The sequence below is a fragment of the Mus musculus genome, chromosome 16 (assembly GCF_000001635.26).
Source record: "Mus musculus strain C57BL/6J chromosome 16, GRCm38.p6 C57BL/6J".
Classification (NCBI taxonomy): domain Eukaryota; kingdom Metazoa; phylum Chordata; class Mammalia; order Rodentia; family Muridae; genus Mus; species Mus musculus.
In genome coordinates, this window is record NC_000082.6 from 31096594 (window position 1) to 31124235 (window position 27642).

At 41.4% G+C, this 27642-nt stretch overlaps 1 protein-coding gene across 12 annotated transcripts in view; it reads right to left on the reverse strand.

The window, feature by feature from the left end:
• Positions 1-27642, reverse strand: part of Acap2 (ArfGAP with coiled-coil, ankyrin repeat and PH domains 2) — a 108874-nt gene that overhangs the window by 4182 nt on the left and 77050 nt on the right. For 3 of the 12 annotated variants that reach the window (XM_006522743.4, XM_006522744.4, XM_017317163.2), the window contains 14 exons: positions 26028-26048; positions 22803-22854; positions 20665-20765; positions 19409-19514; positions 14300-14508; positions 13908-13977; positions 13048-13139; positions 11434-11594; positions 10935-11039; positions 10457-10549; positions 8892-9079; positions 8252-8361; positions 6906-7016; positions 5232-5293 (listed from right to left, as the gene is read on the reverse strand). In XM_006522743.4, coding sequence (XP_006522806.1) covers positions 5232-5293; positions 6906-7016; positions 8252-8361; positions 8892-9079; positions 10457-10549; positions 10935-11039; positions 11434-11594; positions 13048-13139; positions 13908-13977; positions 14300-14508; positions 19409-19514; positions 20665-20765; positions 22803-22854; positions 26028-26048 — 1481 coding nt within the window. Of the gene's footprint in view, positions 1-48; positions 5294-6905; positions 7017-8251; positions 8362-8891; positions 9080-10456; positions 10550-10934; positions 11040-11433; positions 11595-13047; positions 13140-13907; positions 13978-14299; positions 14509-19408; positions 19515-20664; positions 20766-22802; positions 22855-26027; positions 26049-27642 lie in introns of all 12 variants that reach the window. The other 9 variants (XM_017317162.2, XM_017317164.2, NM_030138.2 and 6 more) reach the window with 5 other exon arrangements.

Here is a 27642-nt window from a genome sequence, read left to right on the forward strand (position 1 = left end):
CAGCTAACAACAATGCCAGAAAAGTGTGTAAGAAAGGGAAGGCTGTACCTGAGAGAAGGGTCTCAGATGCGCCGCAGAGGGAAGCTCAGAGATAGAGAGGAGCGAGACGCAAGCGTTTGAAAGCAATGCGAAGAAACACAATCATTAGCACACGAAAGAAGAGGGGTTATTTGAAATGAAGTAAACAGCACGTTTTATAAGAAAATACTGTCTTGGATAAAAGTTAAAGCCGGATACTAGTGAAGGTTCTGATGAACTCCCGTTACTAAGGTGATGGGCTGACTAGACATCAGGCAGGACAAGCTTCATGCACTATCATCAACCAGGAGCACTTTACACTGAAATAGTTGTTTGTAAAAAGTAGTTCACACACGCTTTGAGGTTTAGAACTAATGTATCTGATCCATTGTTTACTAAACTCAGCAAATGAAAAGGGCAGAATGTGACCATGAAACCAGAGCCCCACACCATCTCCTGACTCATAAGCAAGAATACTATGCAAAACGGGACAGGAAGCCTGCGAATCTGCTCACAAGTGTGCACACTCAACACCCTTGCCGAGATGTGGATTATAGGTAAGGACATGATAACCAGCTGGACACAATTTCTCTTGCTGAGGAACTATATACATACATACATACATACATACATACATACATGCATGCATGCATGCATGCATGCATACATACATACATACATACATACATACATACATACAGATTAACCCTCGAAGGAGAAATCTTGTTTTGGGATGATGCATTCCTCACGACACTGCCTGCTCAGCATGACCTTGGTACAGACTCCTGGCATGCTTCTCTTCATTTTAGCATAAAACACTGTTTTGTGTGATTCTTGTCACCACATAGTTTTATCGTTCCCCTAAGACACCACGTGTCCCATTTAATGACAATCTTGTTACTAAGTTATTGTTAACAGTAGAGTAAACTTGGCAAGTCATTGAAAACAAGATTGTGGAAGACACAAGTGTCATACCAAAAGCTAGAGAATTAGAAAACAACTGAGGGGCAGATAAGTCTAGTAAAAAGACCTGAAAACATAACACATGGATTTTAATAAAACGAGGTTAGTACTCTTAACATTTAGTGCCTTTTAACATTTAGTCTATGCAAAAAGCAATTTATGAGAATCCTGGGAATTTAATCGATACATGGAATAATTAGCTGAGCCCAATCAATCTACTTTAAAACGGGAAAGTGCAGTGAGAAGAGTCTCTCCCGGGCCGGCTGGAGGCCAGGAAAGACTCACACACCATGACTGAAGCACACTAAAGGCTACTCCACTGTCCAGTTATGCGCATGACAAACTACAGCCCATTCCTGGGCTTGGCCATCCTACTGGATGCAAAATAAACTGAAAGGAGCAGGAGCGCAACGTTAAATAACAGTTAACAAACCATACAAAATAGTTTAATTTTTTTCTCTTTGTAGATGTTGAATTAAAATATGTAAAATATTTATTGTAAACATTATAAATATTTTAAAATACTATTCAGATAGTCTAGAATTTTACTTTCCAAGAAAGTGTAAAGTGCAGATTATAATACAAAAATACCACATTGGTTTTACCATTCAACACCAGAAGTAACATAAAAGGCACGCATTATATATTCAGGAAGAAACAGGAGGAGGATCTAGCAGACGCTGACACCAAGTCAGTCACAGGTAGCACCAGATGAGCGTTCTCAAGTATTCCAACAGTACAATGGCAATATATGGCTTCTACATTCAGCGATGCATATTCTGTGGAACGAGCTGTTTTTCTGTATGATTTTCTAGTGTTTGATTTTAAATCACCTAGCACATATTATACAAGTACATCTTTAGTGAAACCATTGTACCATGCACAACTAACTCTAAGACCTTCGCATCACTGGAGTAATGACACACGTTCTCGGGAGGAGAGCGCGGCGCTGTGATCGTCACTGGTCTCACGGACTGCAAACATTGAAGAGTTCATACACTATGAAGGGAAGTTTCTAGTTTCACACACACAACTTGGTAAATTCAGTTTTTTAAAGTTAACAATGCACTATTAGTGTGCTACCTTCCTTTAGACCTCAAAATGTGCTGTCAGAAGCAACGATCGTGATCTACTTAAAATAGCCAACACAAAGTGAACTTCATTAGCTAAACTTTAAGAAGAATTTTAATCACTTGAAAAATTTCCCAAGGCAAATCTAATTTGTCTGAACTAGAACACATAAACAAGATTCTGGGATACATTGTCCTAGAATCTTCCTATTAATACACTGAACAGCTCACTACAAAAATCAGCTAAGCATATTATTTAAATTACTTAACCACCTTTTTTTCCCATTCAGAAAGTTCAAGGGTTTTATGTGCCTGAACAATTCTGAAGTTTTAAAATATATACCTCTGTGTTTCCACTGACAGTTTAAATTCACTTTTAGTTTTTGGTATTCAGAATATTCATCACGACAGCAGTTAGGCTGACTGAGAGGGTTCAGTGACCTCACTACTGAAATGAATGCTCTCAGAAGAATGGGACACCCACCCTCTGTGACCACAGGCATCATCCTGTCCCACTAGTTGGGAGTATTTTCCTTCTACAAATGATTGGAGAGGTTCCAGAAGGCCCATGGTTACCTGACCAGAAGCGGCTCCCTGATGCAGTGACTGGCTGAGAACCTGCTGACCCTGACCCAGAACCGGAACAGGAAGCACCTAACTGATGCCCGCCACTGAGAGCAATGTGTGTTATCCCTGACCTGGCCAGGCCTCCGAAGAGTTCTAGGCTGCTGAAAGAGAATCCACCTTCCTCTTAGAAGCTGTTTGCTCGTAATACTACTGTCCATGAAAAGTCGGAGTCCACAGGGTTACAGATACTAAAGTTTAGAAATGAGGTTTCTTGGATATAAGTCCATGATTGCTAAGCATTATAACTGAGTCCTTTAAAATCACAGGCCTGTCACTATCAACAGACTGACAATTGCTGCACCTACAATGTTTTTCCTTCCTATGGCTAGGGAGCAGCCAGGCAAAGTCTGCAGACAAAAAGCTGCTGCTGGAGCCAGGCACATCTGCTGTGCCAGGAAGGACTCAGACGGGAAGAGAAGAACCAGAGAGCATGGGTGCTCGCCACACCACGTGCACACACCCCAACTAGTCACCGCTAAACACTGGGCCCTAAAACTGACATTCAACTCTAATTATTTTCAAGATATTTCTCAAATAGTTTCTTTTAATCTTATTTTTAACCTGGCACTGCTGGCAGAGTTAATACTTTTTAACTTCTAAATTAAAATTTGAAGATGGTTCAAAAACGATTTAAAGTGAGGCCTGTTTTCAGGTTTTCATTAAAGTTGAAAAAGAAATCTTCTCCTACTGATACCTGAAGTTCCCATCCTTACACACAACAGCACATGGACCACAGTGAACTCCTGAGCACACCTGAGCACTCCTGGGTGACACAGAAGAAACTCAAGCCAACAGGAAAGTCCTGACCTTGCAAGTTCCCACCTGCAGAGCAAGGGGACCACTGACTGCTGGCCTCTGACCTCTGACCTCTGACCTCTAGCTCACCAGCTGGGCAGGCATAGTGAAGCACCTTGAGGAAGATGTAGCTAGCTTAACAGTTACCTTTACAGTTTCAGGAAAATGCAAATGCAACAACTTACAACCGTTCAGGGCTGCCTCACAAATGCCATTTTCTTTGATCAATTTTTATTCAAAGTGCTTAAATGCAAAGGCCTCAGAAATGGCCTTGTAATACTATCATTTAAAGATATGTTACAAAATTAGAACTTATTTAAGAGCTAACATCCAACTCTGAAGCAAATGTGTGAAATCCAGAGTTAACGCTGAGTCTGACCCGTATTAGCACACTCGTATCTCAGAGCATCCTGACCTGGCGGTACTGCAAGCCATAGGATTAAAGTACAACACCCCAGGGTTAGAAGTATCTATCTGACCCAGGTCCTTTCTTCTTCCTTATTATATCAGGCCAAAAATAAATAGTAAATACAGTCCTCTGAGGAGAAAAAAAAATGGCCTCACACTGACACAGTTAGAGATTATTGTATCACATACTGACATAGTTAGAGATTACTATAGTTAAACTCAGTGGCTGAAGATTACAGAAATTTCAGAATATGCTTCAGCAGGAATGAGAGATGCTATCACCAGGCCACTTCAAAAATAATAATATAAATATTCATTTTCATAAAACAAATATATTTTTATAAAACAAATAAGCTCATTGCAAAGTGAATGTCTTTCTGTAGGTACTTGAGTCATAAATTCCTGAAACGGTTAGTAATATGTGTATGAATATAAAGCAGATTAGAAACTCATACACTCAAATTCATGAACTGGAATGCATGTCGTTTCTTGTGCAGATGGCTAACCAGCATGTGTCCATCAAATAGAAGAGTTTTATCAACTTTTCTCCCTTTTCTTACACTGTGACCCACAGGTGACGATCACTCAAGACAAACACTGAGGTGATCATGAATTGACATCTTTCTAATAAGTCTACCTCGCCATCCGGTTCACAGGACACTGTTCTAAATATATCTACTTACCCCAGCAAATAGGGCACCACTGCCCGGGGCAAAGCTGCAGATAAAGTTCAGCCTTTCTAATTCTACACCCACTGTGGACTTCCAACTTACTGGTAAGTTTTTACTTTAAATCTTCAACTCATTCTTAGATTGGAATACAAAACGCATCAATAAGCCTTTTCTTGGTATTTTCTATACTAACCTTTTATATACAAAACACATGGTGATTTGTTTTAGTTCCCTGAACACAATGTATAGAAATTCCCTGAATAACAAAAAGAAAACCATTTTGTTCTGTTCACTGGCCAGTTAATGAGAATCCTTTTGGAAGCTGCTCTCTGCTGCAGCGTGTGAGAGCCTGGTGGTCAGCACACTCCCCATGGAATGCTCCTGGAAGACATCTGTACAGCAGACAAGGGCTCCAGCAGCCAGAGCTAGCTGGATACAGTAAGTAAGAGTGTACCGAAATAGAAACAGGAGTTTGTGGAAAGGCCCAGGATTAGCCACCTGGGAATTCAGTAAGTACAGTACAGAAGCTAACAGCTCACAATTTACAAGTACATTATAAAATCTCTATAATATCACATCAGTTAGCTAAGGAACTATGAGTCTTCCAATTGTAAACTGATAAATTCCTGAATGCACTTTTTATACTGCATTTCAGTATGATTGTTAGTAGAATATTGACCTGGCTGTCCATAAAGTCCTTCTGATTCCCGCATTTCCTCATTCATTCTTGCTAAGCGTAACCTAGAATGAAGAAGAAGAGCTCTTAGAGGAAGTCACACAAGTACACATGGACAAATGAGCTACACAGACAGTTAGTACATGTGCCGGTACAATTACTCCTTTACCGGCATCTGTCAGTGTAAAACGTGCATTGGTCCAGCAATCTGCAGTACAAAAACAACCGTGTCTCACCTTCATTCATATAACCCTCATGAGCAAATAGTGAATGATTCTTATTTACGCTGGGTGCCTACACTCCTTTCAGGTTGCTTCCTCCAGTCTTCAGAGAATTCCTAGCTGCTACAACAACCTGCTGAAATTATCGCTTCTACAGTGGGGAAGCGATAGCCTACCACAGTTCATTAGCATACCCCGAGTGAGATAGTTCTCAAAACATAAGCAATTTCTTCCATCTAAATAATGGAATATATTTTGATATGTAAGCGCTGTAGTAAGTGACAAAGGGTTACCAAAATTTTCCCAGGGTTATACTGGTCATACATTCTTTGGGAGTTATTAACCCTCAAAATGGAAGACAGGCAACATTGGATTAAAAAAACAAGTATTTCCTCTTTTTCTGAAAACAAAACTACACAACACGGAAGATATTCTCTGTAGTGCCTACCTGTCCCTCTAGGCCACCACACTGCCTGCAGCCTTGCCAGAGCCCTCACGCTTTCTGTGTCTGCTGCTGACATCCCCTTCCCCTCCCCTGTTAGCCATGTGAACTAAGGATGGGTCTGAAGTATTCCTTTGCTATGTGGATGCTCTGAAAGGGCTCTTGACTACTTGGCTTCATTGTCAACTAAACATGGGCCAGAGTTACCTGGGGGAATCTCAAACTGGGGGTTGACTAGATCAGACTGGCCTGTGTACATGTTTGTAGGGCATTTTCTTGATTGCTGATTGATATAGGTGGCAACAGCCTTCACAGAAACAATGACCCCTCCCTGGTCTGAGTCTTATTGGCTAGAGATTGGACAAGGTGGGACATCACAAGTCCAAATGTCTCAGTGTAAGCTTAAGCAGTCTCAGGGTTTCTCTGAACTGAGAGCAGCATGGACAGGTGTGTTTCTAGACGAGAGGGGTCACCAAGTCTCAGCTTCCTTTAGCCTGAATGAAATGATCATGTTTGACTTAAAACCTGCTTCCATCAGCCTCATGAAATGAAGTACAGCTGACAATATCACATTTCTAAAAATAACTCAAACATTCAAAACCCCGTATTTTGTATTAAAAATAATCATAAGTGGCCAAGAGTCCAGGCATTAGAGCAGAAATTCTATTATGAAGTTCTAGCTTTAACATTTATTAATTCCTCAAATTTTCAGAGGTGAGCGTCCTTGTATAGAGAGCGAGGATAATAAGAATAATGTCTTCAGAGTTACTGTGAGGAACAAGTGAACCTGTGCATCTTTGTGTGCCACACCAGTGTCCCCAGAGGAGCAGCAGACAGAACATAGAGCTGAAAGCTCCCAGAGCTTGGTGTTTAATCTCAGCACTTGGGAGGCAGAGGCAGGAGGACCTCTGGAGTTCAAGGCCAGCCTGGTCTACATACTGAGCTCCAGGACAGCCATGGCCATTTGTATAAGCCATATGCAGTATGGGAAGTAGGTATGAAGGGGACACTTACAGGGTTACTATGTCAGCGTTGGCTGCTTCCACGGCGATACTCAGAGGGTCCTTCCCCTCCTCGTCAGTGGCATGTTGATTGGCACCTCGCTTGAGGAATAAGCACACCTGCCTGTTTAAAGAAACAGCATTTCTCAGACAGCATGAAGACAAAAAAACATCCATTTCACCTCCAAAAATAAAAAGTTCTACCTAACTTAAACAACACTTTATTAGAAAATTCTTAATGCATTCTACAACATTCAATGAACAAACTTCAATTATAAAAGATGACTGAGATCTTTACAAACCCCAAATATACTGACTAGTTGTATCTGTACACTAGCCATACTGGTTAGCTGTATCTGTATACTAGCTACACTGGTTAGTTATAACTATACACTAGTTATCCTGGTTAGTTATATCTGTACACTAGCTATACTGGTTAGTTTATAACTGTACACTAGCTATACTGGTTAGTTTATAACTGTACACTGGCTATATTGGTTAGTTATAACTATATACTAGTCATACTGGTTAGTTATATCTGTACACTAATGATATTGGTTGGCTATATCTGTACACTAGCTATAGTAGCTAGTTATATCTGTACACTAGCTATACTGGTTAGCTTATAACTGTACATTAACTAGACTGGTTAGTTATATCTGTATATTAGCTATACTGGTTAGTTATTATCGTCAACTTGACATACACTAGAGTCTCCTGGACAGTGGGAACCCTGGTTGAAAGCTGCCTCTCTCTGACTGGCCTGCCTTGATTGTTGACTGATGTGGAAGGGCCCTGCCCACTGTTGATGGTATTACCATAGGAAGGCAGGCAGGCAGGCCTGGGCTACATAAGAAGAAAGCAGCTGAGGACTTGCATAAGAACACACACTGCTCATCCATCCACTTGTAACTCCGGCCCCAGAGGACCCAACACCGTTAGCCTCCTCAGACACTGCATTGTAAACATGCCCACACACGGACATACACAGTAACTTAAAAAACAAAGGAGCTAATTAAGCCAATGAGCAGCCTCCTCTGTGGTCTCTGCTTCAGCTCCTGGTCCATACTCCGACTCAAGTTGCTTCCCTGATGAACTGTGGCATGGAAGTACGAGCCACACAAACCCTGTCCTTGCCCACAGTACTTATGGTCATGCCAGTTATCACAACCAGCTGGAACACTGAGCGAGGGAAGTTTCCCTTCTGAATGAGACTTTAACTTTCAGATTCCACCATGACAGAAGAATGCACTCTTTACAGATTCTATATAATAACTTTAATCTAAATAAAAATAAAAACGTATTATGATGTAGTTTCTCAAGATGAAAGCTTGTACCTATCTAAGCACTATAGCCTACCCTGTGTGTCCTAAGACGGTGGCATGGTGCAGTGGTCCCCGGCCTTGGACATCTCTTTGGTTCACATTAGCACCATTCTGCAACAGGAACTCACATGTCACCAAAGAGCCCTTGAAGAGAAGAAGATGACAATGCATAAATGCAAACAAGAAAGAAAGAGAAGTTAGATCTGTTTCTTCCAAGAAGTAATTAATACAAAACTGTGTACAGTTTCAAGTCTAGCAAACACACAACTCCCCCTGCATTAGGAGAATTCTCTTCAGCTTCCCCTCCCAAATCAGAAATACAACACTCAGAACTCACTGTGAGAGAATTCTTTATTTCTAACCCCTCTTAGAACAGTACCATTAATGATACTTAGTTTAGTATTTATGATATCTTCTACTTTACCAGATCAATGAAAATCTCAGTGCATCAATTCATACCCCTAATACAACCTGAATGAATTCACACCCCAATACAGCCTTAATACATTAATTCACACCCCAATACAGCCTGAATGCATTAATTCACGCCCTAATACAGCCTTAATGCATTAATTCATACCCCTAATACATCCTGAATCCATTAATTCACACCCTAATACAGCCTGAATCCATTAATTCACACCCTAATACAGCCTGAATGCATTAATTCATACCCCTAATACAGCCTGGATGAGTGGTGTTGCTTGGTTTTCATCTGAATTAGCCCAGTTCACATCTGCACCGTGAGCCAAAGCCTCAGCCATCTTGGGAAGGTTTTTTTCGTACGAAGCCCTATAAAGCTGAAGTCCTGGATTAAGATGTTTAGAGTCAAGAAACACAGAAGACTCTTGCCTTTCTCCTTCTGGAAAGCAAAGCACAAATACATTAATAAGAGTGTGCTCATACCACAGGATGCAAATATTGTAACAAGTACAGAAAGAGTTTGCAAGAAGGAAGAAGAGTTCTGTTGGGTGAATCGCAGTGACTGGTCAGCAAAGTGAAGACAAACTTAAAGCTGGGAGGTGTAAACTTAAGAATGGTCAAGGAGATAAGTTCAGGACAGGTAAGAGGCTAGGATACCTTATAATGTATGTGTGTGCATATACATACATATAAATAAATATACACATATACATATATATGTATATATACATCTCAATTTTGAAAGTCAACTCTTCAGCTCACGATGGAAACATTGTGACAGAGGAAATGGTGACTGGTTGGTTATTCATCTATACCAATGAGCATATGAGAGATTCACTACTTCTTACAGACTAATCATTATAGTGTTATCTATACTCTAAAGCCTGAAGTCACTATTGATTAGATTTGAAACTGAACATATATGAGACATTTTATTACACTTAACATCGTTATTTCAGGGTGGGTAGGTGTGAATGTGGAGGCCATCCGACAACTTTTGGGAGTTGGTTCCCTCCTTCCACCAAGTGGGTCTCTGGCTGGAACTCAGGTCAAAAGGACTGGCAACAGATATCTTTGCCTGCCGAGCCATCTCACCAGTACATTTTTAAGTTCTGAGAAATTCTTAATGCCTGCTCTGTTCTATTAGGGACTGCTGCGAAATATAATTCCAGATACATTTTCCTCTTATAATTAGTAACGCTGCAGGAAATGTTTTAACATTTCTACACATTTAACCCCTTCCCTGTGCTTCATTCTTACGTTGCCCGACACCATTAATGTTTCAGTAATTCTCCTTTAGTAAACCTAAATCTTACAGTAAACGTTTGGGAAAAGACAATAAAGAACACTGAAGGAATGAGCAACAGGAAAGTATAACGGCAGAGTTACTCTTGGAATAAATACGCTGAACAAAAGAACACAAACTGGGACCTCTCTTACATACTGGGAGATCCCACTCCTCTCCACTAAACAAACGCCACCTTCGCCATCTGACAGGAAGCAGAGTGGGGTTTAGGGACTGAGAGTCTAATGGTCAGGAGGGCCAGTTACAGAGACCACGAGATAGGGGAATGGGACATCAATACTCCCACGGGTGTGCACACAGCACGTACATCACACACATTCTAATACATCAACTACACTTCCTCCCCTCCCCAGCAGGAAGGTGGAGAGCCAGGAGGAACGACCCCAGACCTTAACCTCTGGCCCTCGTGTGAGCACACAGGTGCAAACACACCCGTGGAAGAACGGACAATTGCCACACGCATTTTACAACAAACCACCCCCATCAACACAGGCTTTCGTCAGGACTCACCAGGCTCATATAAGCTATTGGCTGACACCGTGGAAGGTAGAGATTCTCGTCCATCCTCAGAGCATTGCTGGATCCCGCTGTCATTACTTTTGACTGTGTTTTAAAAAAGGAAAAAAAAAAAAAGGCTAGTGATTAAAGCTCACATCACTTAGAACACTGTCTCCCACAAGCAACAGGTTCTAAAATGAGCTGGCACATGGAAGCATGAACTTAGTCACCACCAGCATGACAGACTCACCGCCATCTCAGTCCTGGAACGTAGCTCACAGGAACATGAATGACAAGGCCTGAGACTAAACTAACGTTCAGATTCCAGCACATCTCATTACCCCACAAATGCTGGGGGGGAGTGAAGAGCTTAACCCCTGCATGGCTGTGGGAACGTGTAACCCTGAGACAATGGGCAACGTCTACAGCAATGGCCACACCGCACAATGAGCACTGGCACAGACGTGGAAGGCTCCATGACAGTACTTACTACTGCGCAGCTTGGAAGAGGTATCAAAGTAGGAGAAGAGTGAGTCTAGCTCATCAGGACAGAACAGAGACTCCCGCCTGGCCTCGTCGCTAGTTACAGCAGCCACTGGGGACATGCAAGTTAGCAAAGCACAGAGCAGGCCGTGAGAAGGGGGCAGGAAGAACCGTTACTGGGGAGGTGTAGGGAGGACATAGGAGGAAAACAGCGGTTAACCAGATACCCAGGGCTCTAGGCGTAACTGCTTTATCATCCCATCTCCCCTAGCTAGTAGGCAGCTGGACTCTGCGGAGTACAGACAGTACCTAGAAATTGGAACCGTGGGACTATATCAAGTGACAGTCTTAAGACAAAGAAATCCAGTTTTCCCTTAGAATGCACAGAAGGAAATAGGCTTCTAGTATTTACAAAACCACAACAACAACAAAAAAAACCTACAATGGCCATAATTGTGAGATTAAAAAGGTGGTTTCAACTCAAGATAATATCATAGGTAAAATACCTGGGGTGTGGACAGATGCTCTGGCATGGCTCAGCCTCTGGTCCTCGCAGCTCTTAGAGATGATCCTTTTTTCCTGCTCAGACGGAGACAGCAATGCAGAGTACTTATCCACAAATTTCCTTTCCACATATTTCGCTCTGATATATGCCTCCTTCTCCTGTCTAGGAAACAGAAAAAAATGACAAAATACTCTATTGGAGCCTCTTAGCATGGCTAACAGCGCATGAGCACCACTAGATACTGAATCTAACAGTAGTTAAAAGTAAACAGGGGTGGGGGTGCCAGGGGAATGGCCCAGCAGTTACCAGAAGACCTGGATCCCACTCACATCACAACCACCCCTAAGTCCAGGGAATTGAACACCCTCTTGTAAAGGCTTGACATATAAAGTTGTATGACATGAGTTCCTTCTAAATAAGAAGCTAATTTCACAGTCAGATGAACTACAAATAACCCACTGAAAGCTCAGTTACATGGCACTCCGTGACTCTCTTATTGTCTGTCTGCATGTAGCTCTATATATACTCTCTTGTGTTTTATATTAGAAACATTACATACACACACATACTTATATTAATTTCATTTTTACTAGAGATACTGTCATATCCTGAACAATCACTACTGGTGGTGGTCATAATTTTTCATATAATAATGACAATAAAACATACAGGGTTCCAGATTTATAGTAGAGAAAAGGTGATTTTCTCTTATTATATAATCATACAATACACCTGTTCCAGCCAGTTGGTGGTGGCGCACATTTTTAGTCCCAGCACTTGGGAGGCAGAGGCAGGCAAATCACTGAGAGTTCAAGGTCAGCCTGGTCTACAGAGTGAGTTCCAGGGCAGCCTGGGCTACACAGAGAAACCCTGGTGTGGTTGACACCAGGTTTAGTAAGGATTCTTTATTTTTAGAAGTAGAATTGCATTTGCCATAATCCTATGTTGAGATCTGAACTAGGCCAGTGTAATTTAAATCACTTTTAGCCAGGTGTGGTGACGCACGCCTTTAATCCGAGCACTCGGGAGGCAGAGGCAGGTGGATTTCTTAGAGGCCAGCCTGGTCTACAGAGTGAGTTCCAGGACAGCCAGGGCTATACAGAGAAACCCTGTCTCAAAAAACTAAAAAAGAAAAAAAAGAAAAAAATCACTTTTAATATTTGCTGTGTGGCCATAGTTAGTATTAGACCTTGGGCTTTCCTATTTTAACCAAAGACCAAAGCATTTTAAATTAAAATAAGGAAAATTACACATATATTTTGTTTGTTTTTTGTTTGTTTGTTTATTTGTTTATTGAGACCTGGCCCTTCACTGAACCTGGACGTGACTAATCCATTGCGACTAGCTGGCCAGTAAGCCCGTCTGGATCCCCTGTCTCTGAGCCTCCCCAGAGCTGGGATTAGGGCAAGCACGGACTCACACACCCTTGCTTTTAACGTAGGTGTTAAGGAACCAAAGTAAGGCTTGAGCCTGAGCAGTGCTTCTTTTTAAATGCCTTCCTCTGGCAGAACTTTGAACACTTGCGTGGCAAAGCGCCTTGACATTGCTATGTCGTCGCTCTGAAGCCACACGGGCTTCTGATTAGGGAGGAAGGAGCACAATACGATAATCATACCTTTGTCCTGGCTGTGGTTTCTTTACACCCATTTTTTCCAGTTTAGCTTCATAAACTCGATTTATAACATCATTTCCCAATTCACACATAAGCTATTTGACAGGAAAATAAAAACAGAAGCTAAAAATTAAAAGTCCTAAAAATAAGCTAAACTTTAAAATTCCTTTAAGAGGGTACAATTAACTAATTCCTCTTTACAGACTGCAATTGTTCATTCCACAAAGAAATCTTCAAGCTAAAATGAGCCAAAGGCTGAGTTTGTTAAATAATTCTTTATCAGAATACTATCACTCCTATATAACAAGTACTTAACAGATAGCATGCATGCATCCTGCAAGGGAGCCAACACCTCTGCAGGCACCTGCACTTTGTGCATACATTCGCATGCAGACTCAAACACATAATTAAAACTAATAACAAACCTCTAAATAAAAGGCATAGTTATTACGCGCCTATCTATGTATCACTCTATATCACAGACTACCGACTGCTATGTCCACGCTTGGGCAGGATGCCTGACAGTGAGCATCATTTGCAGGTAGGCGGATCAAGCACTGGCCAATTCAAGGACAGTGAATTAAAGTTAGACATACTTATTTTAAATGTCCCTCACTTCCACTTTATAGAAATACTAAGGTGGATGTGACAGAGTTCACTGAACTTGCTTATGGACTCTCCATGTATTTGAGTCCTATCACCAAACAACCACTAACTCCTTGTCCACTGCTACAAAGCTTTTTAGACTCTCCCTCCTGGGCCATCTCCTTCTCTACTTCAGTCTACTTCAGTCTTCACTCCCCCACTCTGTTAGCCCATCAACCACCACCCATGAAATGTTTCCATGCAAATACTTATCTCACCTTTAAGAGCTCTGGCTCCCAAGTGTCTAAAGTTAAAGATCTTACTTTCGAAAAATGAACCCCAAGGCTCCTACATAGGGAAAAAGATAGCATTATTCTTATATAAAAATATCAAGCAACTATTTGTGCATTTACTCACACACAGATGGCACCTACATAAATATGGATGGATCCTCTGTGGTCATTAATGAATGATGAACCAAAGTCATCAAAAACACATTACAAACTAAAATTATCCATTGGTTACAATGTGCAACTATAAACTAGTAATTAAATTAGAAAACTGGGAAAAAAGACTCACTAACAAAAACAGCAACAACAAAAACCCGTACAATAATTTGCAACCTGTATTTAACCCAAAGGAGCGCTCCACTCCCGCTGAGCATACACACCGATGAATCCCAGAGCACTCAATGCACAAGGTAATGCCCAGGTTGATGCTGGCCCACCGTGGGTCTGCCAGACCACAGTCACAGCAGCTGGTGTTGCCAGGGATACACTGCACACGCTGCAGAGCACTTTCTCCTTTCAATAACTTCTCTTTTGATTCATTTCCAGAATCTAGGCTTCCGGTTGATGGGGACGACTTCTTATCCAATTTCTGAAAGAATTAACAATTATTTGGTGGTTTACTGCTTTTCATAAAGGACCATAAGAACTTGCTGCATGTTAAATACTACAAACAAAAGCTCTAACCCATCAGTTAAACATCCATTCCGATGGGCATTATTCTGGGCACGGGAGACACTGAGGTTTTTATGAACAGGTTTCCTCAATGAGGGGGGAAACGCACACACTTACAATTCGATTGATGACTGACATTAGACACATGAACGAGAGATGAGGGCAGAGGGGGAAAGGCAGGGTGGGAGACGTGATATTACTAAGACTCAATAATAAGATCTAATCCTGGCACTTGGCAGGCTGAGGCAGGATGATGATAATAAGCTGAGCCTTACCTGTACAGGAAGGCCCTCTCACAAGAACAAAGCAAACCAAAAGAATAAAGTACTTTATGCCACAGTCCCCTGAAGTGTTAACTATAAGCAAGTTACTCTAATTAGCACAATTAATAGAAAAACTATGCTATGACACAGTAAAATGCTATAAAATATATCATTTTCATAGTGAACCAAAACCAAAACACAATATGCAAAAAGCTAATTTTTATAAGTGCACGGCCACACCAATAATAAAGACTATTTAATAAGCAGTGGGCTACATGCAATAGTCACCAGCCAAATTCCAAGCTGTGGCTCTTGATTTTAAGCATGTAAAGGTACAGTCTAAAGTCTTCATGATTAAATGCGTCCCATTCTGTACAACCCAGTACACTGGCACAGAAGCACTGCGGACAGAATTCGATTCTTGTTTGTCTTTTCTGAAAACAACCCAGCATTAGGGAGGGCTGAGCAACAAGACAATTGTGGGGGTGTGGAATTCCCAAGGCGTGGGAGGAGAGAAAGGAGAGCACCCACTTAGAGAACACAGCCTTGTGTGGGCCACTGAGTCCTACACAGGGTCAGAAAGGTGCCTGCGTGGGACACACGAGTTGATTCCAGACACAAAAACAATGGCAGTAATGGATTATGACATATTGAATAAGAGAAAAGCACATAGGAACACAGCTAAAAATATGTCACAAATTCAAATTCAACTGGGCAAGGAACAGAATATTTACAATTTCAAAGTACACCCCCTCCCCCCCGAAATACTTATTCCCCACAGGTTAGAGGAGCACCTCACAACGGAAAGATGGGACAGATAAAACTACGTGCCACTTCAAAGGGTGGCCTGAGAACACAGTAGTTACACAAAATGTTCTTCCCAAATATGTAAAACCCAGCTAAATAACTAGTCTGTGATTTTCAAACCTTTTGAAGTCAAAGGTCAGACTAAGCCTGAAGCCCTAACTACCCTGACCGAGGGAGACATGACGACCACAGCAGTTTCGCAGTAACTGCAAAATGTAAAGAGCATTCCCGGGGCAATCTTTAAACACAAGGCATTTGGGGTTTGAACAGTGGAGACATATCAAGGACCATGTCTCCACTGTGAAGTCGGTCCCATGACTATGCAAGAGAGAGCTAGCTCATCCTAGGCTCATGGAAAGTGCTCATTAAAGTAGGAACTGGAGGCTGACAACTTACTCTCAAGCAGTGCAAGGGGAAGAACTTAGCTGTATTGTATGCAGAAATTTACAGATATTTGAGGTTTCAAATTTTTAAAAAATATATCTGGTTATCAGAAGATGTTTGAACATCTTGTTAAAGTTAACAAACAGAATTATCATCTATGGAAAAGATCTCAGTACTTAAGGCAGAAATCATATTCATTCCCAATGTCTTTGAAATGCTAATGGTTTTGTTCCCAATAAGAAAGGCTGAGAGCTAAAAAGGCAGGGACATCCCAGGGTTCTCTCCCCAACCCCAGGCCAGTAAGGGACTATCTCCACACATAACTAAAAATGAATGGAAACTCTTTCTCTAAAGGAGTAAATGACAGTCCATAGATGGGGATCAGCTGAGAAATCAAAGGCAGGATGATGTGAATGCACGCGCACACACACACACACTCGCGAGCACACACACAAGCGCAAACGCACACACACTCAGTGCGAAGAGCCCCAGCACCCACTTCTCCCTGCCCATTCCTTGTGCCTATGCAAGAGAACAGTGAATTTTCGTTCAGGAAAAGACCCTGTTGGTCAATACGTAGTCCAAACTTAAGAAAATCTTATATTCAACAAAATCTTAAGTATGTGTTCTATATGTGACTAGTGTATTACAAGAAAGCCAAGAAAAACCTTTTATAAAATAATTCTTTTTTTTTTTTTTTTTTTTTTTAGTTTTTTCGAGACAGGGTTTCTCTGTGTAGCCCTGGCTGTCCTGGAACTCACTCTGTAGACCAGGCTGGCCTCGAACTCAGAAATCCACCTGCCTCTGCCTCCCAAATGCTGGGATTAAAGGTGTGTGCCACCACTGCCTGGCTATAAAACAATTCTTTTTTTTTTAATTAAATACAGACTGGTTTAATATGTTACAAGCAAATGATGAGCACAAAACCTACAGGTTTTTGATGAGATAGAACCAAGCTATCTAAGTAGTATAAAAAACAATTCTTAATCTAGCTGTTTATAGGATTATCTAAGGAAAAAGGTTTTTTGGGTTTTCTTTTGTTTTGTTTTGTTTTGTTTTTTAACTCATGATACCTCCCTATGAGTCAGGGAGGCCCAGAGGCACCCCAAATACCACAGGCTGTGGTCACTGCTCTTGTCTGCCCACAATAACTAGAGGGTTGCTGAAGACACCACTCACTTGGGATGACAAACAGAGAGATCAACCTCAAACTGACCAGGAAACTCTCTCCTTGCTGCCTGCCTTACATAATGCCAGAGGTGCTGAGGAGAGAATAGACAGCAACAGCCTTACCCAGCACTGGACCCTGCATGCTAACAACACCAACCTGCTAGAAAGATGTACCCACTGGTACAATAATGGCATCGTGGTTTGGGATCAACCAACTGCTTTCTGGGTGAATCTCAGGCCTGCTCCACAGAAGGGATTTCATGCTTGGTACTGTACACATGGTCAGAAGCCTATAACATGGAGATCATAGGCTGTAGGGAACCCATCCTTACTGTACTGCTAAATGGCCAGGCTGCAAACTGTTCTCCAAATGTTTATGCTTGTACTCGTGCTTTGTGTCAGCTACGTTTCTTTTGCACCAAGCCGTGGCTAATGCAGAGACTCATACTGAACAGAGTGCAGAATATAAACAACTTTGAGTGCTCAACTGTCTCAACCCCCCACCATCCAAGGCTCAGAGAAGAAGAGAGGGTCGAAATAACATGAGTCAGCAGACGGGGAGGAGAGCTGTGAAGTGCACATATTAGACACGGCATAGTCATTGAAGGCATCAACTCATGCAGCTATGGTTACTTGCGGAAGACACATCAAGAGGTCAAGCTAATGAAAATCCTCACGTGGATGACAGGTGAGTCCCAGAGGCTGCCGAGGAAAGAACTGCTCTCTGTTGAGGATGAGGCTCGTGGTATGTTGCTGCTCATGCCTCAAGAGTTAGCCACACACCCACATACATACAGGCAGCACTAAATGAACTCAGAATTCTTAACAACAAAAACATAAAAAGACAAGAGAAGTGGAGTGGAGGACACTATGGAGTACTGGTGGGTGAATACAGTCCATATACATCATAAAGATTTCTAAAGAATAAGAAAAAGATTATTTTAAAAGACAAAATAAATAAAAATAGTAATATCTGGTTCTCAACACCATTTAACTGTTTAGGCATGGGACTTTGCAAATGAGAAGTGAATGTTTAATTATACTTCTAGTACTACCATCATGAGAAAATAAAAGATTCAATAAACAATGAACAAAAAAGGAATTCTTAAAAATTGAATAGATTCTAGCAGATTGGCAACATTCAAGAAGAGACAATAATACCAGTTCAGAAATTCCAGAAAGAGAATTAGAGAAAAGAAATAGGAAAGAGCAGTAACCAGGAAAGCAACCCTGAAATCTAAAAACCAAAAGAGCAGAAGAAACAACATAATGCTATTTCTCCCTCGGCCCCACCCCTCACAAAGACAGGGTTTCTCTCTGTAGAGCAGGCTGTCCTGAAACTCTCTCTCTATAGACTAGGCTAGCCTTGAACTCACAGAGATCTACCTACCTCTGTCTCCCAAGAGCTGGAACTAAAGGAGCATTACTCAGCCATAATGCTGTTTCTTAAGAATAACTGCTTCTAACCTAAGACTTCTATACCTAGCTAAACTACCAAACAAATATAAAGATAAAAAAAGCTCTATTCCAGAGAATACAAAATCACAAATGCCTCACTTTCTGGAAAATACTGAAGGAGGTCCTCAAGTTCTTAATTCAATAAGGAGGAACATATGGGTCAACAGAAAGAAAGAAAGATTTAAAAAATGACTGTGTAAGAAAGTTTCAGGTTAATAACCGTACTATGCTGACAGTTTGGGGGTACCTGGCCCAGAGACGATTCAGGTAATAGAAAATACTGAGGGCCCTCTTCACTAACATGTCTTTTTGCCAATATTCTCATCATCAGTATTCAACAACATCCAGGTAAGCTGCAGACCGAAGAAATTCCTTCTCTGAGACTGATCAGAACAGTGGTTTTCAACCTGTGGGTCACAACCTCTTTGGGAGTTATAAGCAGGAGCATCACAAATTCAAGGTCACCTTCAGCTACGTAAGTGAGCCCCAAGCCAGCCTGGGCTACATGAACTGTCAAGAAAGGGAGATAAAAGAGAGATGTAAGAAATGAAAACAAGTGGGTAGGGAAAGAAGGGGGGCATACAGAAAGATAAACAAACAGAACCGAAATCCAAAATTTAAAACATCTCAATTTATAAAACATGTGCCATAAAAAGGATGCCATGACCATGTGTTACAAGTGAGATTTAAAACATTTAGCACTGTCTCCGTGATACTGACCACACTTCTACTCACCTCTGATTCATCGCCCTTCTCTCTATAAGCAGTTGCAATACTGGTCTGAACAGCCTTAATCCAGGCCTGGCGAAGCTTTTCAGAATCTGCCTGGAGCATACAACTTCTAAAAGGAAACAGCATCATTTTGTCAGACAATAAATCAGAAGGGGAAGATCCACACACAGTTTCTCACTACACTATTCAGCACATTTTTAAAGAAGAATGTAAGTGCATTAGTGCTTTGCCTGAATGTAGGTCTGAGCACCACTGTGTGTGTGAGTTGCCCTTGAAGGCCAAAGGAGGGTGTGAGAGAGACCCCAGGCCTGCAGTTGCAAAGTGAACCCTGGTCCGTGGGAAGAGCAGCTAGTGCTCTTAACCAGTGAGCCGCCTCTCTAGCTGCCCAGCAGTAATTTTTAGCAAAAAGTAATTTTAGTTCGAAGAAGGGTTTCATTGTTCATCCATCTTTTGAACAAGTATGACGAAGACAAAAATCATGGTACAAATATAAAAACATATTCTCTCTTAAAAACAAAGTATCTATCCCAAAACTTGAAAAATTATAAATGATCCAAACACAGTGGCACACCCCTGTAATCCCATGTCTCAGAAGCTGGGAATGCTGAGTTCCAGGCCTGCCTGAGCTATTACAGAGCAATTTTTATGAAGTCAGACCGGACTGTATAAGGAAACCCTCTCAGAGGATGTATGTGCACGTGCACATGTGTTCTCTCACATCTTCTCCCTCCCTCTCCTCCTCTCGCCCCACAATGTAAGCAGAACATTTCTTTTTAAAAATGCATACAAATTCCATGTGTCATACACTCTCAATTCAACATAATATCACAAAAGTTTCACATGCACCAGGCCTGGTGCCACAGACTTGTAATCCCAGCTACTTAAGAGGTTGAGTCAGGAGAGTAGCAAGTTCGAGTCTTACTACCGTCAAGATATAACAAGAAAACTTGCCCAGTTTACATAGGAGCACATAAATAATGTTTACAGGACTGCTGGAGCTCAGTAACAGGTACTTGCCTAACATGCTCACAGCCTACTAAGGAAATAAGTAATCTCTGCAGACTTCAAAGAAGACAATGCCTGACGAAAAGTCTTGTAAGTACTTGGCTATAACATCTATGTTTGCTGCTGGAAGTTATTTTCACAACATTAATTCTATTACACTGAAATCAGAAACTGGAGTTCTCAAATCTGGAAAAATCTTTGAGACCAACTACAGAAACATAGAAACAGTTCTCAAATGCTTGCCAACATCTTACTTTGTTGGAGAGACGACCTCAAAGCAGAACCGCCGCTCGATGTCTTCGCAATGCTTCACTGTGCAGAGCCTGAGGTCTTCCACCACCACAGTGGGGCTGTCCTGCAGGGAAGAGGCAACTCAGGGTTACCAGCTCAGCCCTCTGCACCAGCAGCAGCAGTCACAACCTTCATACATACTCCAGGAAACAGCCTCTTTAAAGGATCTCTATTTTATCATATCATCACTATGTCTAGAAGTATACAGATAACGGAGACGATTCTATAGCATTCATTTAATCTGTCTTACCAAACATGTAAATTGCATGCAATCATTTACAGAAAGGGCTGGCCCCGAGCTAGCACTTACTCAGTACTCGGGCCTCTCCCTGTTGGTCCTCTGCCCACTCATGCCCATTACACCGTGGAGTCCCACTCACACGCAGAAAAGCTACTTTGCTCCCAAGGAGAAACCTTTAATGAATCGTGTTTTAAATAGCCCAGAGAGAAACAAGATATTGGTACATGCTTCTTAAAATTCTTACACGAAAGATAACAGATTTTATCATTTTCTAATTAGAATACTAGTACAAAAATCAGAAGAGAACACCAACAGAACTACAAGGTTCACACGGGCCTGGAACAACCACAGCCATCTCACACTATGTGAAAAACAAGCTATCAGTTAACAAATGCTTCTTTATTTCCAGGGTCTAGCTCTCTCACAAGCTCTCCCAGGACAGCTTTCCAGTACATAAAATCCTTTACCTTGCAACAAGGCTCAAGCTCTGTGTAACAGAGCACAGGGTTCCCTGCAGGGTTCCCATTTCTTTTGCTGACAGCATATGTTTTGATTTATGTCACTTTAAGGTGTTCTATACTGCCACCACCTGTCCTTAGATAACGTATCTGTACTAAAGACATACTGTCTGCAGCCTCAGCACAGAGCTACCCCTGCCACATGACTAACCAGCGGAATTAGTAAAATGAAGGTAATAATCTTGCTACACAAAACATGTCAAGTCCAGGAATTAAAATTTCAGAATTGGAGCTGGAAAGCTGGCTCAGTGGTTAAGGGTGAACACTGCTCTTGCAGCAGACAGGAGTTAGGGTCAGGCAGCTCACAACTGCCTATTAACTTCAATTCCAGCAGACCTGATGCCCTCTTCTAACCTCACAAGGGGCACTCAAGTGTACAAATCTACATGCAAGACACACAAACATATGGCATAATTAAGAATAAAAATAAAATCCTAATAAAAGGTGGAGAGATGTCTCAGCAGTTAGGAGCACTGGCCTAGGTTCAGAGGACCCAGGTTCAATTCCCAGCATCTGTAACTCCAGTTCCAGGGGATCTGAGGGTAACTACTGGCCTTTGTGGGCACTGTATACATGGTATAAAGACACACATGCAGGTAAAATACCCATATACATTCAAAGAAGCAAAATTTTTAAAATGTTAAAAAAAAAAAAAAAAGAATCCATAATTGTAGGACTCAAGAAATGGCCCCACCTTGAGGAGCACTTACTGCACACAGAAGACCAGAGCTGCTCACAGCACCCACGTTAGGTGGCCCACAACCACCTGGGACTCTGGGTCCAGGGGGATCAAACACCACAGGTCTCTGTGACTCCCTGCACTCTCATGCACAGAGATATATCCGTACGTACACATAACAGAAACAAGGAAGAGCACAAGGATGCAGGGCTCAGGGATGCAGGCCTTAATCCTGCACTCTGGCTGGAGGCAGAGGCTAACAGATCTCTGTGAGTGAGGCTAGCCCAGCATAAACAGCGAGTTCCAGGCTAGCCAGGGCTGCATGGGCAGGCTGTGCCTTACAATAATAATCTGGTGCCTCTGGGGGCAATGCAGTCACACTTGTACAAACTTGCAGTCGGACATACATGTACACAGGAATGAAAATGAATTTTTTTCTTTCAAAAAGAATTTAGAATTCAAATCACTATGCTTTGAAAGTCCAAGGGTCACCAGCTCCCACTCCGCTTGTTACAGAATCCCAAACATAATACCAAGAAGCAGTAATTTTGAGAGTTTTGCATGTGGATATTTATGGACTTCAGTATTCACAGAAACAAAGAGACAAAGAACTAAAACCAGAACTCACCAGCTTTCCGCTTTGTTGATTAATGAATCACCTACCTTAAACTTTTTCTGGTAAACCAACTGATTGTTCTGTATGGAGAACCAGCGTCTAGACAGAGAGAAGACAGCAAAGATCACACACCTGCGGTCACGTGGAGCTGGGGAAGTGTGGATAAGGGCACCGCTGTGCTTTCATGACTGAGTGTCTGAGATAGCTACTGAAAACTCAGAATACACATCTTAAAGTCACAGGTTAGGGACAGAGACTTGCTGTTTTGGTTCATTTTATTCATAACTTTGTATCTTAACAAAAGCTTTTATTTTTTTCCTGCTAAGACCATATGATAACTATTTTTTAAAATTCAAACATATAGTTTTATTTTTGAGGTACTCAAAATAATTAAAATCTTTTCCCTCAAGTATCAGCATTTATGATATAGAAAACTTAACATTGTGAATAAAATGTCCATTTATAAAAGTAAAACGTTAAGATAAATGGCAATTTCTTTTCAAACCTTCAGAAATTCAGCAAATGTTTGATTTGATGAGCAAAACAAGCGACTAATCACTTTGAACTGTATCAAAGAAGAGATGATCCCAAACTTTATTTCAAAATACTTCTCAGAAAAATAATGTCATCACATACAATCCTCCCAACTGCCTATGTCTCTCCTCATTACTGTAAAGTTATTTGGAAAACAATTTGCTTACAATGTTCTTTAGAAAAAAGGTATGCAATATAAGCCATGTCCACTAATGCTAATTCATTAAAGTAATAAAAGGAACTAAAGACATACCAAAAAACAAAATCACAGTCAAAAGCCATTCATAAAGAAGCAAAACTTCTCACCAAGCACAAAACGTGAATAGTATCTGAGTGGTTATTTTTAAATTAGTTTCATATGGGATGATTTTTTAAAATTAGTTATTAATCTATTAGCAGACAGAGATTCTACCTTTTCATTGATACTAATACAAATTACTAGAAATTGTATTTAGGTGTTTTGATTTTCTATTTTCAAATTTTTTGGTCATTTCTCCAAATCTGAGGAGACCAGAAGACGCCTTGGCGGTTTTTCAGCCTTGTACAGGTGGGGTAGGTTTCTTGCCACTTGAAGACATAACAAACCTTTTTCATTGAATGAGAGTTTTGTTAAATAAGCAACTAAACAAAACAAGGTGGGGTGCCACTGAACGCAAATCAACAGACCAGAAAAGGGAGAACTTCCAGGGTCTTGTGAGGGGACAGACAGGGTTAGAGAAGTTAGAGGAAACTCCTACATACAGACCAGGTGGCACAGCCTGCGCGTGGATGACAACAATGGAAACAACCTCTCCATCTGATTCAAGTCTTCTTCTTAAAACTCACTTGAGGAAGATGAATTACATCAGTAATAATGCACAGACTGTATATCGTAGGAGTCCTCTTACGTAGATTAGGGAAAACTAATTTTACTGAACACCGGTAAGACGTCCACATAACCATGTAAACTTTTCATGCTTCTGAGGGCCACAAAATTATTTTTTCTTTTGACTTTGTCCATATTAGGGCAGCATTCCCTAGAGATGATGATGATGATGATGATGATGATGATGATGAAGATAAAACTGTCTCTCTCTGTTCCACCAGGAACTATCCCTTCAACTATTAACCTTGTGGAACATATGTACTTCCGAAGTTCAGTGTCCCTGACATTTACATGCTTCTGGGCAACACTCTTATAGCATCAGCTTTTGTAACATACTTAGCAATGGCAATACAAAGTTCTCTTCATTTGTGTCCTCCTTAACAGAAATATACTATGTCCTAGGTGGAGAAGAATGAATTACGAAGAGGTGTCTGTCTGACACAATCGTCCTTCTACCACCACTGAAAGCACACATCTGACATCAACCAGAACTCTAGCTAGGTAACCAAAGGGCATTCAGTGATGTGATATACATATAACATGGGTATCTGGACAGTGTAGCATGTGCTCTGGTGTGCATGTTCATGTATGCACACACACATGGAGCCCAGAGGACGACCCTGGGGAACTGCCCAACTTCTCTGAGACAGTTCTCTCATGTTCACAAACTGGGCTACCCATGCTGGCCATCAAACGCCAGGGTCTATCTCTCCCCCTCTGCAGGGCTGAGATTATGAGCACAGGCTAACCCTGGCATTTTCACGCGGGTGCTAGGAGATCTAACGCAGGCCTCGTATTTGCAAGGCAAGCATTCTACTGACTGTGCTCTCTCCAACCCCTGGAAGGGAGCTTTTAACTGTTTTAATTGTGCCTATAAAATAATCCTAGTGACTCCTAATATCCCAAGACAGAGAGAGTGTGGTAAAAGCTCCTAGTCTGTGAATTAAATACGCACACAAATACTTAGCACTTGAAGCACTTGGTACAGAAAAATTTAAAGTACTACAAAAATTGCAACTAAGAGGCAAGTTTTGGAAACCACCATGCTAATGCCGTACAGTCACAGGACTAAAAAGGGAAGCACGAAGCGTGAGACGCTTTCTAATTTCCTATGTAGGAAAGAAAGTAAGACATGGTTTGCATCTATCTCAAACTCAAGTATTTCAGTATAACTTAGACCAACATGTTACATTTACTCTTAAGTAAATTAAATACGACTACCTACCAGGGAAAACTTCTAGGTGGCAAACTTTGGGTCAAAAGGAAAAAGATATATTTATAAAAATCAAATATATTTTACCACGTTTGATCTTAATACTAAAAATATTGGTACAAGTCACAGTTCTGAATGTGAAGAGGCTTTATAATAAAATGATGTGAACTGTGGGCTCATACAGATACTCGGGTGCTAGATAAACATGCAATAGAGTATAAGGCCTAATGCCCTGTTCTATTTTCAACATCATTTGCTGTTTTCACGGGAAGAAAAGTGGTAGAACAAAGAACACCAAGGCGGTGACAACAAACTCTTTCAACAGAATCAGTGGCTACCTCAGGACTCATCACAGTTTGCTACCTGGTGTCCCTCATAAAAAACAGAAGCCATAGGGTGCTCCGACCACTCGATCTGCATCTACTGTGGCTAAGCACATCAACTGTCTGTTCCCAGTTCAAATCCACTGAGGACATGGGCAATTAAAAGGTGTAATTCTCTTCCTCAAATAAATGCTCATATTTTCTCTCCAATTTAGAGTATCAAGAGATGGTGTCATCCACTGCAGGTAATCCAGCTGAGCGCGGGTTAATCGGGCACTTTCTCGTGCTTGCAGAAGAGACTGGGTAAGGAGAGGAAGGGCAGGAAGCTATTTGGTACCTGATGTGATCGGGCTTTTTCCTGTCATGTGAAAAAATGGGGCAGGGTTAAAACAAAAGGGAAAGGTGTAAAAGAAAAGAAAACGCAAATGTGCAAATAAGCAAAGGACCAGCATGATACAAAAATAAGACAAAAATTAAAGAAACAAGCTTAACTAATAATCTAACAATGCACTCAACAGTATCCATGTGCTTGATTTATGTAATATAAGTATATGTAATTTGCAGCATTTCAATTCTTAAACGGAAATAGTTTGAAGATTTCTGAATTATTATATTACTATTACCACATACATCTATTATGATTTTCTACCTCTATGGTCATAACTAGAAAATACTACAAAGAGTATTGTGCCACACATGAATAAGCTGTGCCTGGAAAGTAAGAGGAAAGTCACTACATGTTTATCTACAGAAGCCGTAAGCAAATACAAACTTTTTGGAAGGAAAGCAGGGTTACTAATTAAGAATAAACCTGCCTGCCCGCACCCATCTCCATCAGATGATAACAAAGACTCTTAGGCCACAGATAAGCATGATTCTTTGATTGGCTTTAGGGGAGCGTGGGGAGCAGAGGATGGAGGCAGGCCTGGGCTGGGCAGTCCAGGCTAACCTTGCACCTGCCATCCTCCTGCCTCCCCATCCCAGCAGCTGGGACCACAGGTATGCACACTCTACCCAGCACGCTCAGTTTTAGTGCACTCACACTGTTCTCACTCTTACCTGCAGCAGCACTAAATAGTGAGCTTTAAACTTTGTGCAATACATTTTATGCACTGAGTTGTATTTCCTGGTCCAACAAAGAAGCCTGCCTTACTGCTGAATTAGGTTTCAATTATTTCCTTGTTATTCTTTTCCAAATTCATTATGAAAAGCAAAAAATGAAACCTAGGTTCCAGTGTTTAAAACCTGAATTGGCACTGCCATACCAGACAAAAAAATAACTTAGTAAGAAAGCTCAGTGAGCTGGACTCTGTGGCTCCTGCCTTTAATCCCAGTACTCAGGAGGCAGAGGCAGAGACAGAGGCAGAGACAGAGGCAGAGGCAGAGGCAGAGGCAGGAGGACCCTGAGTTTAAGGCCAGCCTGGTCTCCTGGTCTAGAGTGAGTTCCAGGCCAGCAAAGACTACACAGAGAAACCTGGTCTCAAAATTCTTCATTGTGGCAGAGATCTCAATGCACTTCCAGAAAAATGACGCCACCTTGGTGTCAGTGTGGCATATGGCTCTAGGGCCCAATCACACAGATCTGTAGATGCTGGAGTTCTTGAAGATAAAATGCAGCATTTGCACAGAATCATTGTGTGAGAATCTGAGTGTGTGAGAGAGACACAGATGAAAGGAAAAGAGGGAAAGGGGGAGAGGGGAGGGAAAGAGAGAAGGAAAGAGGGGAGGGGAAGAGGAAGAAGAGGAAAGACTGTGTGTGTGTCTGTGTGTGTGTGTCTGTGTCTAACAGAAAGATTCCATGCTGTCCTCTTCTGGGCTCAGGTGATTTTTCCACCCTTCCTCCTGAATTAACTGAGACAATAAGCCTACATCACTTACAATTGCTATTATAATGTAAATGCTGATTACATAATATTATTGTTTAAATAATCATTACAAGAAAAAAAATCTCT